The 14338-nt window shown below is 44.1% G+C and overlaps 1 protein-coding gene across 1 annotated transcript in view; it reads right to left on the reverse strand.

Annotated features, from left to right (window-relative positions):
• Positions 1-14338, reverse strand: part of BMAL1 (basic helix-loop-helix ARNT like 1) — a 274533-nt gene that overhangs the window by 103273 nt on the left and 156922 nt on the right. Inside the window, exon 8 of the mRNA XM_053720246.1 lies at positions 3788-3877. Within this exon, the coding sequence (XP_053576221.1) occupies positions 3788-3877 (90 nt within the window). The remainder of the gene's footprint in view (positions 1-3787; positions 3878-14338) is intronic.

Raw genomic sequence — 14338 nt, forward strand, 5'->3', positions numbered from 1 at the left:
TGAACGGCCTTACATTGTAAAGACCATATTTTAGGTCAAGAAAGTGTGCCTAAGGATGATTCTCAATCTGAAGAGAATCAGGATATGCCATCCAATTCTCCCCAAGTGTCACAACCTTTAACACCCACACAAGCGACGCCAAGTACTTCTAGTGTGTCTAATTCCTTTACTCTGCAGGAGATAGCTGCAGTTATGTCAACTACCCTTACAGAGGTATTATCTAAATTACCAGTGTTGCAGGTTAAACGCAGTAGGTCAGGTATTAATGTGAATACTGAATCCTCTGATGCTTTATTAGCTATTTCCGATGTACCCTCACAGTGTTCTGAGTTGGGGGTCAGGGAATTGCTGTCTGAGGGAGAGATTTCAGACTCAGGGAATGTGTTACCTCAGACAGATTTGGACGTTATATCCTTTAAATTTAAGCTTGAACACCTCCGCCTGTTACTTCGGGAGGTTTTAGTGACTCTGGATGATTGTGAGCCTATTGTGATACCTAGTAGTGGGTAAATTAAAATAAGAATTGTATTAGTAATATTTAAAATGCAGGCCTCCAGACCAAACCGTACCTAAAGTTAAACTAAGTCACATTGTCCCCCTGTTTCCTGGCCGATAGCAGCTTCCTCGGCTTCAGGTGACTGGGACAGCGGACTACTAAAGTTAAAATCAACAAAATGCACCTTAGTGCACAAAAAATGAGCAGCAAACTAGTTTCGGCTGTACTATCAGCCTTTCTCAATGCAATAGACAAATCGAGGCCTGGGTGCCACCCCTTTAAATAGCACTGTGTAAGATCCATGAACCAATCATAGGTTACTTTGGAAACACTCTCACTTATGATCCAATCACCATGTATTAAATACGTTGTTTATTATACTTGCAGTATTATTAGCTAATATGTAACATATTCCTGTGAATAAATGTGTCTGTTGCAATCTTGTATATTGAATACATAATAGTAGGTTTCTCTATCCACATATTGTGTATTTGTGTTAATTTAATCACAGTTCATGTAGTGTGGTTCGGATCGATTGTGGCTTTAACATCCGTACTTTTGGAATATTACATTATATGTCACTTGTAGGCATAGAAGTCCTATAGGTTTAACGGACACTTGCACTTATGAATGTACCACTCACTCTGCAGCTGACTGCGTGGAGATTGAATGCTTGATTTTATCGAAGCGAGGATTCTCTGATTCATTCATCAATACTTTGATACAGGCTAGAAAGCCTGTCACTAGAAAAATCTATCATAAGATATGGCGTAAATATCTTTATTGGTGTGAATCCAAAGGTTACTCATGGAGTAAAGTTAGGATTCCTAGGATTCTGTCTTTTCTCCAAGAAGGATTGGAAAAAGGGTTATCAGCAAGTTCCTTAAAGGGACAAATTTCTGCTTTGTCAATTTTGTTTCACAAACGTTTGGCAGATGTGCCAGATGTTCAGTCTTTTTGTCAGGCTCTATCTAGAATTAAGCCTGTATTTAGACCAATTACTCCTCCCTGGAGTTTAAATTTAGTTCTTAGTGTTCTTCACGGGGTTCCATTTGAACCTATGCATTCCATAGATATTAAATTGTCTTGGAAATCTTGGAAAGTTCTGTTTTTGGTTGCTATTTCTTCTGCTCGAAGAGTTTCTGAGCTGTCAGCGTTACAGTGTGATTCGCCTTATCTAATTTTTCATTCTTATAAGGTGGTTTTACGTACAAAACCTGGATTAATCCTAAGGTTGTTTCGAATAAGAATATTAATCAGGAAATTGTTGTTCCTTCCTTGTATTCTAATCCTCCTAAGAAGGAGCGTATGTTGCATAATCTGGATGTGGTCAGTGCCTTAAAGTTTTACTTACAGGCAACTAAGGATTTCCGTCAATCATCTTCATTATTCATTGTTTATTCTGGAAAGCGTAGGGGTCAGAAAGCTACGGCTACCTCTCTTTCTTTTTGGCTGAGAAGTATCATACGCCTGGCATATGAGACTGCTGGACAGCAGCCTCCTGAAAGAATTACGGCTCATTCTACTAGGGCTGTGGCTTCCACATGGGCTTTTAAAAACGATGCATCTGTTGAACAGATTTGTAAAGCTGCAACTTGGTCGTCCCTTCATACTTTTTCCAAATTTGATACTTTTGCTTCTTCTGAGGCTGTTTTTGGGAGAAAAGTTCCTCAAGCAGTGGTGCCTTCCGTTTAGGTCTCTGTCTTGTCCCTCCCTTTCATCCGTGTCCTGTTGCTTTGGTATTGTATCCCACAAGTAAGGATGAAATCCGTGGACTCTTCGTATCTTGTAGAAGAAAAGGAAATTTATGCTTTTTAGAGAACTAAAGGAGATTGAATCTCCAAACAAACAGAATTTATGCTTACCTGATAAATTACTTTCTCTTACGGTGTATCCAGTCCACAGATTCATCCTTACTTGTGGGATATTCTCATTCCCTACAGGAAGTGGCAAAGAGAGCACACAGCAGAGCTGTCCATATAGCTTCCCCTCAGGCTCCGCCCCCCCCCAGTCATTCGACCGACGGTTAGGAGAAAAATGAGAAACCATAGGGTGCAGTGGTGACTGTAGTTTTACAAAAATAAATTTGAACCTGACTTAATTGCCAGGGCGGGCCGTGGACTGGATACACCGTAAGAGAAAGTAATTTATCACGTAAGCATAAATTCTGTTTTCTCTTACTTGGTGTATCCAGTCCACGGATTCATCCTTACTTGTGGGATACCAATACCAAAGCTTTAGGACACGGATGAAGGGAGGGAACAAGTCAGGTAACCTAAACGGAAAAGGCACCACTGCTTGCAAAAGCTTTCTCCCAAAAATAGCCTCCGAAGAAGCAAAAGTATCGAATTTGTAAAATTTGGCAAAAGTATGCAGTGAAGACCAAGTCGCTGCCTTACAAATCTGTTCAACAGAAGCCTCATTCTTAAAGGCCCATGTGGAAGCCACAGCTCGGGTGGAATGAGCTGTAATTCATTCAGGAGGCTGCTGTCCAGCAGTCTCATAAGCCAATCGGATGATGCTTTTCAGCCAGAAGGAAAGAGAGGTAGCAGTCGCTTTCTGACCTCTCCTCTTACCAGAATAGACAACAAACAAGGATGATGTTTGTCTGAAATCTTTAGTTGCTTTTAAATAGAATTTTAAAGCCCGAACCACATCAAGAATGTGTAATAGTCGTTCCTTCTTCGAAACTGGATTAGGACACAGAGAAGGAACAATGATTTCCTGGTTAATATTATTATTAGAAACAACTTTCAGAAGAAAAACCAGGTTTGGTACGCAAAACAACCTTATCTGCATGGAACACCAGATAGGGTGAATCACACTGCAAAGCAGATAATTCTGAAACTCTCCGAGCAGAAGAGATAGCTACCAAAAACAAAACCTTCCAAGATAAAAACTTAATATCTATGGAATTGAAAGGTTCAAACGGAACCCCTTGAAGAACTGAAAGAACTAAATTAAGACTCCATGGAGGAGCCCCAGGTTTATAGACAGGCTTGATTCTAACTAAAGCCTGTGCAAACGCATGAAAGTCTGCTACTGCTGCCAGCCGCTTGTGTAGCAGGATAGACAGAGCAGATATCTGTCCCATTAAGGAACTAGCTGACAATCCTTTCTCCAATCCTTCTTGGAGAAAAGACAAAATCCTGGGAATCCTAACTTTACTCCACGAGTAACCCTTGGATTCACACCAACAAAGATATTTCCGCCACATCTTATGGTAAATTTTCCTGGTGACAGGCTTTCTGGCCTGGATTAAAGTATCAATAACTGATTCAGAGAACCCACGCTTAGCTAGAATTAAGCGTTCAATCTCCAAGCAGTCAGATGCAGAGAAACTAGATTTGGATGCTTGAATGGACCCTGTATTAGAAGATCCTGCCTCGATGGCAGTTTCCATGGTGGAACCGATGACATGTCCACTAGGTCTGCATACCAAGTCCTGCGTGGCCATGCAGGCGCTATCAGAATTACCGAAGCCTTCTCATGTTTGATTCTGGCTACTAGCCGAGGGAGAAGAGGAAATGGTGGAAAGACATAAGCTAGACTGAAGAACCAAGGCGCTACTAGAGCATCTATCAATGCCGCCTTGGGATCCCTGGACCTGGATCCATAAAGGGGAAGTTTGGTGTTCTGACAGGACGCCATCAGATCCAATTCTGGAATGCCCCATAGCTGGGTCAGCTGAGCAAAAACCTCCGGGTGGAGTTCCCACTCCCCCGGGTGAAAAGTCTGACGACTCAGAAAATCCGCCTCCCAGTTGTCTACTCCTGGGATGTGAATAGCAGATAGGTGGCAGGAGTGATCCTCCGCCCATTTGATGAATTTGGCCTCCGCTAGTTGAGGCCATGCCTGGAGCGTATTGAATATCGCTCTCAGTTCCAAAATGTTTATCGGGAGAAGAGATTCTTCCCGAGACCATAGGCCCTGAGCTTTCAGGGAGTCCCAGACCGCACCCCAGCCTAACAGACTGGCATCGGTCGTGATAATGATCCACTCCGGTCTGCGGAAGCACATTCCCTGAGACAGGTGATCCTGAGACAATCACCAGAGAAGAGAGTCTCTGGTTTTCTGGTCCATTTGTATTTGAGGAGACAAATCTGCATAATCTCCATTCCACTGTTTGAGCATTCACAGTGGTAGTGGTCTGAGATGAATTCGGGCAAAAGGGACAACGTCCATTGCCGCAACCATTAATCCGATTACCTCCATGCACTGAGACACAGAAGGCCGAGGAATAGAATGAAGAACACGGCAAGGAGTTAAAAGCTTTGACTTCCTGACCTCTGTCAGAAATATTTTAATTTCTACCGAGTCTATTAGTGTTCCCAGGAAGGGAACCCTTGTGAGCGGGGACAGAGAACTCTTTTCTACGTTCACCTTCCACCCGTGAGACCTTAGAAAGGTCAGAACAATGTCCGTATGAGCCTTTGCTCTGTGAAAAGACGACGTCTGTATTAAGATGTCGTCTAGGTAAGGTGCTACTGCAATGCCCCGCGGTCTTAGTACCGCTAGAAGGGACCCTAGCACCTTTGTGAAAATTCTGGAAGCGGTGGCCAACCCGAAAGGAAGGGCCACGAACTGGTAATGCATGTCTATAAAGGCGAACCTTAGGAACTGATGATGATCTTTGTGGATAGGAATATGTAGGTACGCATCCTTTAGATCCACGGTAGTCCTGGATCATCGGTAAGATTGTTCGAATGGTTTCCATTTTGAAAGATGGAACTCTGAGGAATTTGTTTAGAATTTTTAGATCCAGGATTGGCCTGAAAGTTCCTTCCTTTTTGGGAACTACAAACAGGTTTGAGTAAAATCCCAGTCCTTGTTCTGCAATTGGAACTGGGTGTATCACTCCCATTTTTAGAAGATCCTCTACACAGCGTAAGAACGCCTGTTTCTTTGTTTGGTCTGAAGACAAACGAGAAATGTGGAACCTTCCCCTTGGAGGAGAGTCCTTGAATTCTAGAAGATTTCCCTGAACAACAATTTCTAATGCCCAGGGATCTGGAACATCTCTTGCCCAAGCCTGAGCAAAGAGAGAAAGTCTGCCCCCTACCAGATCCGGTCCTGGATCGGGGGCTACCCCTTCATGCTGTCTTGGTAGCAGCCGCAGGCTTCTTGGCCTGCTTACCCTTGTTCCAGCCCTGCAAAGGCTTCCAGGTTGCTTTGGGCTGGGAAGCGTTACCCTCCTGCTTTGCGGTTGCAGAGGTTGAAGCAGGTCCGCTCCTGAAGTTGCGAAAGGAGCGAAAATTAGCCTTGTTTTTGACCTTAAACGATCTATGTTGTGGAAGAGCATGGTCCTTTCCCCCAGTGATATCCGAAATAATTTCTTTCAATTCTGGGCCGAATAGGGTCTTTCCCTTGAAAGGAATATTTAATAGTTTTGTTTTGGACGACACTTCAGCCGACCACGATTTGAGCCAAAGCGCTCTCCGCGCCATCATGGCAAAACCCGCTAACTTAACTAATTGGAAATTTTCGCCGCTAACTTAGCTAATTGGAAAGCGGCATCTGTGATAAAGGAATTAGCCAGCTTTAGAGCATGAATTCTATCTATGACTTCGTCATATGAAGTCTCTCTCTGGAGCGACTCCTCCAGTGCCTCAAACCAGAAAGCCGCTGCAGTAGTTACAGGAATAATGTAGGCAATCGGTTGAAGAAGGAAACCTTGTTGAACAAATATTTTCTTTAGTAAACCTTCTAATTTTTTATCCATAGGATCTTTGAAAGCACAACTGTCTTCTATTGGTATGGTTGTGCGCTTGGCTAGTGTTGAAACCGCTCCCTCTACCTTAGGGACCGTCTGTCACGCGTCCCGCCTGGGGTCATTTATGGGGAACATTTTCTTAAAGATAGGGGGTGGAACAAAAGGTACACCTGGTCTCTCCCACTCCCTAGTCACAATATCCGCCACCCTCTTCGGGATCGGAAACGCATCAGTGTATACAGGGACTTCTAGAAACTTGTCCATTTTACACAATTTTTCTGGGACCACCATGGGGTCGCAATCATCCAGCGTAGCTAAAACCTCCTTAAGCAGTACGCGGAGGTGTTCCAGCTTAAATTTAAACGCTAAGGAATCTGATTCTGCCCGCTGAGAAACCTTTCCTGCGTCAGAAATTTCTCCCTCGGACAGCACATCCCTCACTGCCACTTCATTGTGTTGTGAGGGTACAACGGATAAATCATCCAAAGCTTCTGATTGCTCATCCTCTGTTCTTAAAAACTGAGCAATCACGCTTTTTAGGAAAAACTGACAGTTTGGATAGAAATGCCGCAAGGGAATTATCCATGACTGCTGCTAATTGTTGTAAGGTGATAGGGGCCAATGCGCTAGAGGTACTAGGCATCGCTTGCGCTGGCGTAACTGGTGTCGACACATGGGGAGAGGAAGGAGGACTATCGTCGTTACCTTCCGTTAAAGAATCATCTTGGGCTACATTTTTAAGTGTCACTGCATTGTCTTGTTTAGATACCTTAGCACACTTTAAACACAAAATGTAAAGGGGGTACCGCCATGGCTTTTAAACACATAGAACAAGGTCTATCAGTAGGCTCAGACATGTTAAACAGACTTAGACAGCACTCAAATACAGTAAAATACAATTTTTGAAAAAACGGTACTGTGCCTTTAAATAATAAAAAGCGCACACTTTTTTACTAGATCTCCAAAAATCATCCAATCTTTATGAAATTTTCACCATATGATCCTAATGCTTTGAAATGATTGCACAGCACATTTCAAGTCAATTAACCCCTTACTGCCCAAACCGGAGCAAATTAAAGCTAAGCACCATGCCACAGCTCCTACCTTCCTTGGGGATTAGTTTTAATCGAAAATAAGCCTCTCTGAAGTCCTCAAGTAATCTCTGGACTCTTCACATGGAGCTGCATGAAGCTGTCTGTAAAATCAACTGCGCAACTGAGGCGCGAATTTCAGGCCCTCTCCCTCTTCACTCTGGGGATGTGGGGCCTTCCCAAGCCAAAATAGGTGTCTAAATAGATGCCATGCGGAATAAACCCCAAAAAAGTGTTTCAAATGTAATATAAACTTGTATAAATATCAGATTTTTGTTAAAAAAACAGAATTTATGTTTACCTGATAAATTTCTTTCTCCTACGGTGTGTCCGGTCCACGGCTTCATCCTTAAGGGCCACTAAACCCAAAATGTTTCTTTCATGATTCAGATAGAGAATACAAATTTAAACAACATTACAATTTACTTCTATGACTTATTTTGCTTCATTTTTTAGATATCCTTAGTTGAAGAAAAAGCAATGCACATGGGTGAGCCAATCACACAAGGCTTCTATGTGCAGCAACCAATCAGCAGCTACTGAGCATATCTAGATATGCTTTTCAGCAAAGAATATCAAGAGAATAAAACAAATGAGATAATAGAAGTAAATTAGAAAGATGTTTAAAATTGCATTCTCTTTCTAAATCATGAAAGTAAAAATGTGGGTTTCATGTCCCTTTACTTGTGGGATATTCTCTTCCCCTACAGGAAATGGCAAAGAGAGCACACAGCAAAAGCTGTCCATATAGCCCCCCCTCTGGCTCCGCCCCCCAGTCATTCGACCGACGGTTAGGAGAAAAAGGAGAAACTATAGGGTGCCGTGGTGACTGTAGTGTACAGAAATAAAAAAATTTAAACCTGACTAAAAGCCAGGGCGGGCCGTGGACCGGACACACCGTAGGAGAAAGAAATTTATCAGGTAAACATAAATTCTGTTTTCTCCTACATTGGTGTGTCCGGTCCACGGCTTCATCCTTACTTGTGGGAACCAATACCAAAGCTTTAGGACACGGATGAAGGGAGGGAACAAGTCAGGTAACCTAAACGGAAGGCACCACAGCTTGCAAAACCTTTCTCCCAAAAACAGCCTCCAAAGAAGCATAAGTATCGAATTTGTAAAATTTGGCAAAAGTATGCAGAGAAGACCAAGTCGCTGCCTTACAGATCTGTTCAACAGAAGCCTCGTTCTTGAAGGCCCATGTGGAAGCCACAGCTCTAGTAGAGTGAGCTGTAATTCGTTCAGGAGGCTGCCGTCCGGCAGTCTCATAAGCCAATCGGATGATGCTTTTCAGCCAAAAGGAAAGAGGTAGCAGTAGCTTTCTGCCCTCTCCTCTTACCAGAATAAACGACAAACAAGGATTATGTCTGTCTGAAATCCTTTGTTGCTTCTAAATAGAATTTTAAAGCACGGACCACATCTAGGTTGTGTAACAAACGTTCCTTCTTTGAAACTGGATTCGGACACAGAGAAGGAACAACTATTTCCTGGTTAATATTCCTGTTGGAAACCACTTTTGGAAGAAAACCAGGCTTGGTACGTAAAACTACCTTATCTGTATGGAATACCAGATAGGGAGAAGTACACTGCAAAGAAGATAATTCAGAAACTCTTCTAGCAGAAGAAATAGCAACCAAAAACAGAACTTTCCAAGATAGTAACTTAATATCTATGGAATGTAAGGGTTCAAACGGAATCCCTTGAAGAACTGAAAGAACTAAGTTTAGACTCCATGGAGGAGTTATAGGTCTGTAGACAGGCTTGATTCTGACTAACGCCTGTACAAATGCCTGTACATCTGGCACGGCTGCCAGACGCTTGTGCAACAAAACAGATAGAGCAGATATCTGTCCTTTTAAAGAACTAGCTGACAAACCTTTATCCAAACCCTCTTGGAGAAAGGAAAGTATCCTAGGAATTTTAATTTTACTCCAATAGAATCCCTTGGATTCGCACCAACGGATATATTTTTGCCATATCTTATGGTAAATTTTCCTAGTCACAGGTTTTCTGGCTTGAACCAGAGTATCTATCACAGAATCTGAAAACCCACGCTTAGATAAAATCAAGCGTTCAATTTCCAAGCAGTCAGTTGCAGAGAGACTAGATTTGGATGTTCGAATGGACCTTGTACTAGAAGATCCTGCCTCAAAGGTAGCTTCCATGGTGGAGCCGATGACATATTCACCAGGTCTGCATACCAAGTCCTGCATGGCCATGCAGGAGCTATTAGAATCACTGAGGCATTCTCCTGTTTGATCCTGGCTACAAGCCTGGGAAGGAGAGGAAACGGTGGAAACACATAAGCCAGGTTGAACGACCAGGGCGCCACCAATGCATCCACTAGTGTCGCCTTGGGATCCCTGGATCTGGACCCGTAGCAAGGAACCTTGGAGTTCTGACGAGACGCCATCAGATCCATATCTGGAATGCCCCATAGTTGAGTTAACTGGGCAAAGACCTCCGGGTGAAGTTCCCACTCCCCCGGATGGAAAGTCTGCCGACTCAAATAATCCGCCTCCCAGTTGTCTACTCCTGGGATGTTAATTGCAGATAGATGGCAGGAGTGATCCTCCGCCCATTTGATGATCTTGGATACCTCTCTCATCGCCAAGGAACTCTTTGTTCTCCCCTGATGATTGATGTACGCTACAGTCGTCATGTTGTGCGACTGAAATCTTATGAATCTGGCCTTTGCTAGTTGAGGCCAAGCCAGGAGCGCATTGAATATCGCTCTCAGTTCCAAAATGTTTATCGGGAGAAGAGATTCTTCCCGAGACCACAGACCCTGAGCTTTCAGAGAGTCCCAGACCGCGCCCCAGCCTAAGAGACTGGCGTCGGTTGTGACAATGACCCACTCTGGTCTGCGGAAACTAATTCCCTGAGACAGGTGATCCTGAGTCAACCACCAGAGGAGTTCTACTTGAATCTGGGGAGACAAGTCTGCATAATCCCCATTCCACTGATTGAGCATGCACAGTTGCAATGGTCTTAAATGAATTCGAGCAAAAGGAACCACGTCCATTGCTGCGACCATTAGTCCTATTACTTCCATGCACTGAGCTATGGAAGGCTGAGGAATAGATTGAAGAACTCGGCAAGCGTTTAGAAGCTTTAACTTTCTGACCTCTGTCAGAAAAATCTTAATTTCCACAGAATCTATTATTGTTCCCAGAAAAGGAACCCTTGTGGACGGGGACAAGGAACTCTTTTCTATGTTCACCTTCCACCCGTGAGACCTGAGAAAGGCTAAAACAATGTCTGTATGAGCCCTTGCTTTGGAAAGGGACGACGCTTGGATTAGAATGTCGTCTAGGTAAGGTGCTACAGCAATGCCCCTCGGCCTAAGGAACGCTAGAAGGGACCCTAGCACCTTTGTGAAAATTCTGGGAGCAGTGGCTAAACCGAACGGAAGAGCCACAAACTGGTAATGTTTGTCCATAAAGGCGAACCTCAGGAACTGATGATGATCTTTGTGGATAGGAATATGCAGGTACGCATCCCTTAAGTCCACGGTAGTCATATATTGACCCTCCTGGATTGTTGGTAAAATCGTCCGAATGGTTTCCATTTTGAATGATGGAACTCTGAGGAATTTGTTTAGAATTTTTAAATCCAGAATTGGCCTGAAAGTTCCCTCTTTTTTGGGAACTACAAACAGGTTTGAGTAAAAAGCATAATTTATGCTTACCTGATAAATTTGTTTCTCTTGTAGTGTATTCAGTCCACGGGTCATCCATTACTTATGGAATATACTCTCTTCCCAATAGGAAATTCCAAGAGGATCACCCAAGCAGAGCTGCTACACAGCTCCTCCCCTCACATGTCATATTCAGTCATTCGACCAAAACAAGACGAGAAAGGAGGAACCATAGGTTGCAGTGGTGACTGAAGTATTAACTAAAATTTAGATCTGCCTTAAAAAGACAGGGCGGGCCGTGGACTGAATACACTACAAGAGAAACAAATTTATCAGGTAAGTATAAATTATGCTTTCTCTTGTTAAGTGTATCCAGTCCACGGGTCATCCATTACTTATGGGATACCAATACCAAAGCCAAGTACACGGATGATGGGAGGGATAAGGCAGGCACTTAAACGGAAGGAACCACTGCCTGTAGAACCTTTCTCCCAAAAACAGCCTCCGAAGAAGCAAAAGTGTCAAATTGTAAAATTTTGAAAAAGTGTGAAGCGAAGACCAAGTCGCAGCCTTGCAAATCTGTTCAACAGAGGCCTCATTCTTAAAGGCCCAGGTGGAAGCCACAGCTCTAGTGGAATGAGCTGTAATTCTTTCAGGGGGCTGCTGTCCAGCAGTCTCATAGGCTAAACATATTATGCTACGAAGCCAAAAGGAGAGAGAGGTTGCCGAAGCTTTTTGACCTCTCCTCTGTCCAGAGTAAACGACAAACAGGGAAGAAGTTTGACGAAAATCTTTAGTTGCCTGTAAATAGAATTTCAGGGCACGGACTACGTCCAGATTATGCAAAAGTCATTCCTTCCTTGAAGAAGGATTAGGACATAATGACGGAACAACAATCTCCTGATTGATATTCCTGTTAGAGACTACCTTAGGTAAAAACCCAGGTTTAGTACGCAGAACTACCTTGTCTGAATGGAAAATCAGGTAAGGAGAATCACAGTGTAAGGCAGACAATTCCGAGACTCTTCGAGCCGAGGAAATAGCCATCAAAAATAGAACTTTCCAAGATAAAAGTTTAATATCAACGGAATGAAGGGGTTCAAACGGAACTCCTTGAAGAACTTTAAGAACCAAGTTTAAGCTCCACGGAGGAGCAACAGTTTTAAACACAGGCTTAATTCTAGCTAAGGCTTGACAAAAGGCCTGGACGTCTGGAACTTCTGCCAGACGCTTGTGCAAAAGAATAGACAGAGCAGAAATCTGTCCCTTTAAAGAACTAGCTGATAAGCCTTTTTCCAAGCCCTCTTGGAGAAAAGACAATATCCTCTGAATCCTAACCTTACTCCACGAGTAACTCTTGGATTCGCACCAATACAGGTATTTACGCCATATCTTATGGTAGATTTTTCTGGTAACAGGCTTTCGTGCCTGTATCAAAGTATCAATAACTGACTCGGAGAAGCCACGCTTTGATAGGATCAAGCGTTCAATCTCCACGCAGTCAGCCTCAGAGAAATTAGATTTGGATGATTGAAGGGACCTTGTATTAGAAGGTCTTTCCTCAAAGGTAGAGTCCATGGAGGACAGGACGACATGACCACTAGGTCTGCATACCAGGTCCTGCATGGCCACGCAGGCGCTATCAGAATCACCGATGCTTTCTCCTGTTTGATCTTGGCAATCAGTCGAGGGAGCAGAGGAAACGGTGGAAACACATAAGCCATGTTGAAAAACCAAGGAGCTGCTAGAGCATCTATCAGCTTCGCTCCCGGGTCCCTGGACCTGGAACCGTAAAGAGGAAGTTTGGCGTTCTGGCAAGACGCCATGAGATCCAATTCTGGTTTGCCCCAACGATGGACCAGTTGAGCAAATACCTCCGGATGGAGTTCCCACTCCCCCGGATGAAAAGTCTGACGACTTAGAAAGTCCGCCTCCCAGTTTTCCACTCCTGGGATGTGGATCGCTGACAAGTGGCAAGAATGAGACTCTGCCCAGCGAATTATCTTTGAGACTTCCAACATCGCTAGGGAGCTCCTGGTTCCCCCTTGATGGTTGATATAAGCCACAGTCGTGATGTTGTCCGACTGAAATCTGATGAACCTCAGTGTTGTTAGCTGAGGCCAAGCTAGAAGAGCGTTGAATATTGCCCTTAGCTCCAGAATATTTATTGGGAGGAGTTTCTCCTCCTGAGTCCAGGATCCCTGAGCCTTCAGGGAATTCCAGACTGCGCCCCAGCCTAGGAGGCTGGCATCTGTTGTTACAATCGTCCAATCTGGCCTGCGAAAGGTCATGCCCCTGGACAGATGGACCCGAGATAACCACCAGAGAAGAGAATCTCTGGACTCTTGATCCAGATTTAGTAGAGGGGACAAATCTGAGTAATCCCCATTCCACTGACTTAGCATGCACAATTGCAGCGGTATGAGATGCAGGCGCGCAAATGGCACTATGTCCATTGCCGCTACCATTAAGCCGATTACTTCCATGCACTGAGCCACTGACGGGCGTGGAATGGAATGAAGGACCCGGCAAGCATTTAAGAGTTTTGATAACCTGGCCTCCGTCAGGTAAATTTTCATTTTTACAGAATCTATCAGAGTCCCTAGGAAGGAGACTCTTGTGAGTGGTGATAGAGAACTCTTTTCCACGTTCACCTTCCACCCATGCAACCTTAGAAATGCCAGAACTATCTCTGTATGAGACTTGGCAATTTGCAAGCTTGTAGCCTGTATCAGGATGTCGTCAAGATACGGAGCCACCGCTATGCCTCGCGGTCTTAGAACCGCCAGAAGAGAGCCCAGCACCTTTGTAAAGATTCTCGGGGCCGTAGCCAACCCGAAGGGAAGAGCTACAAACTGGTAATGCCTGTCTAGGAAGGCAAATCTTAGGAACCGATGATGATCTTTGTGAATCGGTATGTGAAGGTAGGCATCCTTTAAATCCACCGTGGTCATGTATTGACCCTCTTGGATCGTGGGTAGGATTGTCCGAATAGTTTCCATTTTGAATGATGGAACTCTTAGGAATTTGTTTAAAATCTTTAGGTCCAAAATTGGCCTGAAGGTACCCTCTTTCTTGGGAACCACGAACAGGTTTGAATAAAATCCCTGTCCTTGTTCCGTCCGCGGAACTGGGTGGATCACTCCCATTACTAGGAGGTCTTGTACGCAACATAGGAATGCCTCTTTCTATATCTGGTTTTCTGATAACCTTGAAAGATGAAATCTCCCTAGAGGAGGAGAAGCCTTGAAGTCCAGAAGATATCCCTGAGATATGATCTCCAACGCCCAGGGATCCTGGACATCTCTTGCCCACGCCTGGGCGAAGAGAGAAAGTCTGCCCCCCACTAGATCCATTTCCGGATAGGGGGCCATCCCTTCATGCTGTCTTAGGGGCAG

Source organism: Bombina bombina, chromosome 7 (genome assembly GCF_027579735.1).
Source record: "Bombina bombina isolate aBomBom1 chromosome 7, aBomBom1.pri, whole genome shotgun sequence".
Taxonomy (NCBI): domain Eukaryota; kingdom Metazoa; phylum Chordata; class Amphibia; order Anura; family Bombinatoridae; genus Bombina; species Bombina bombina.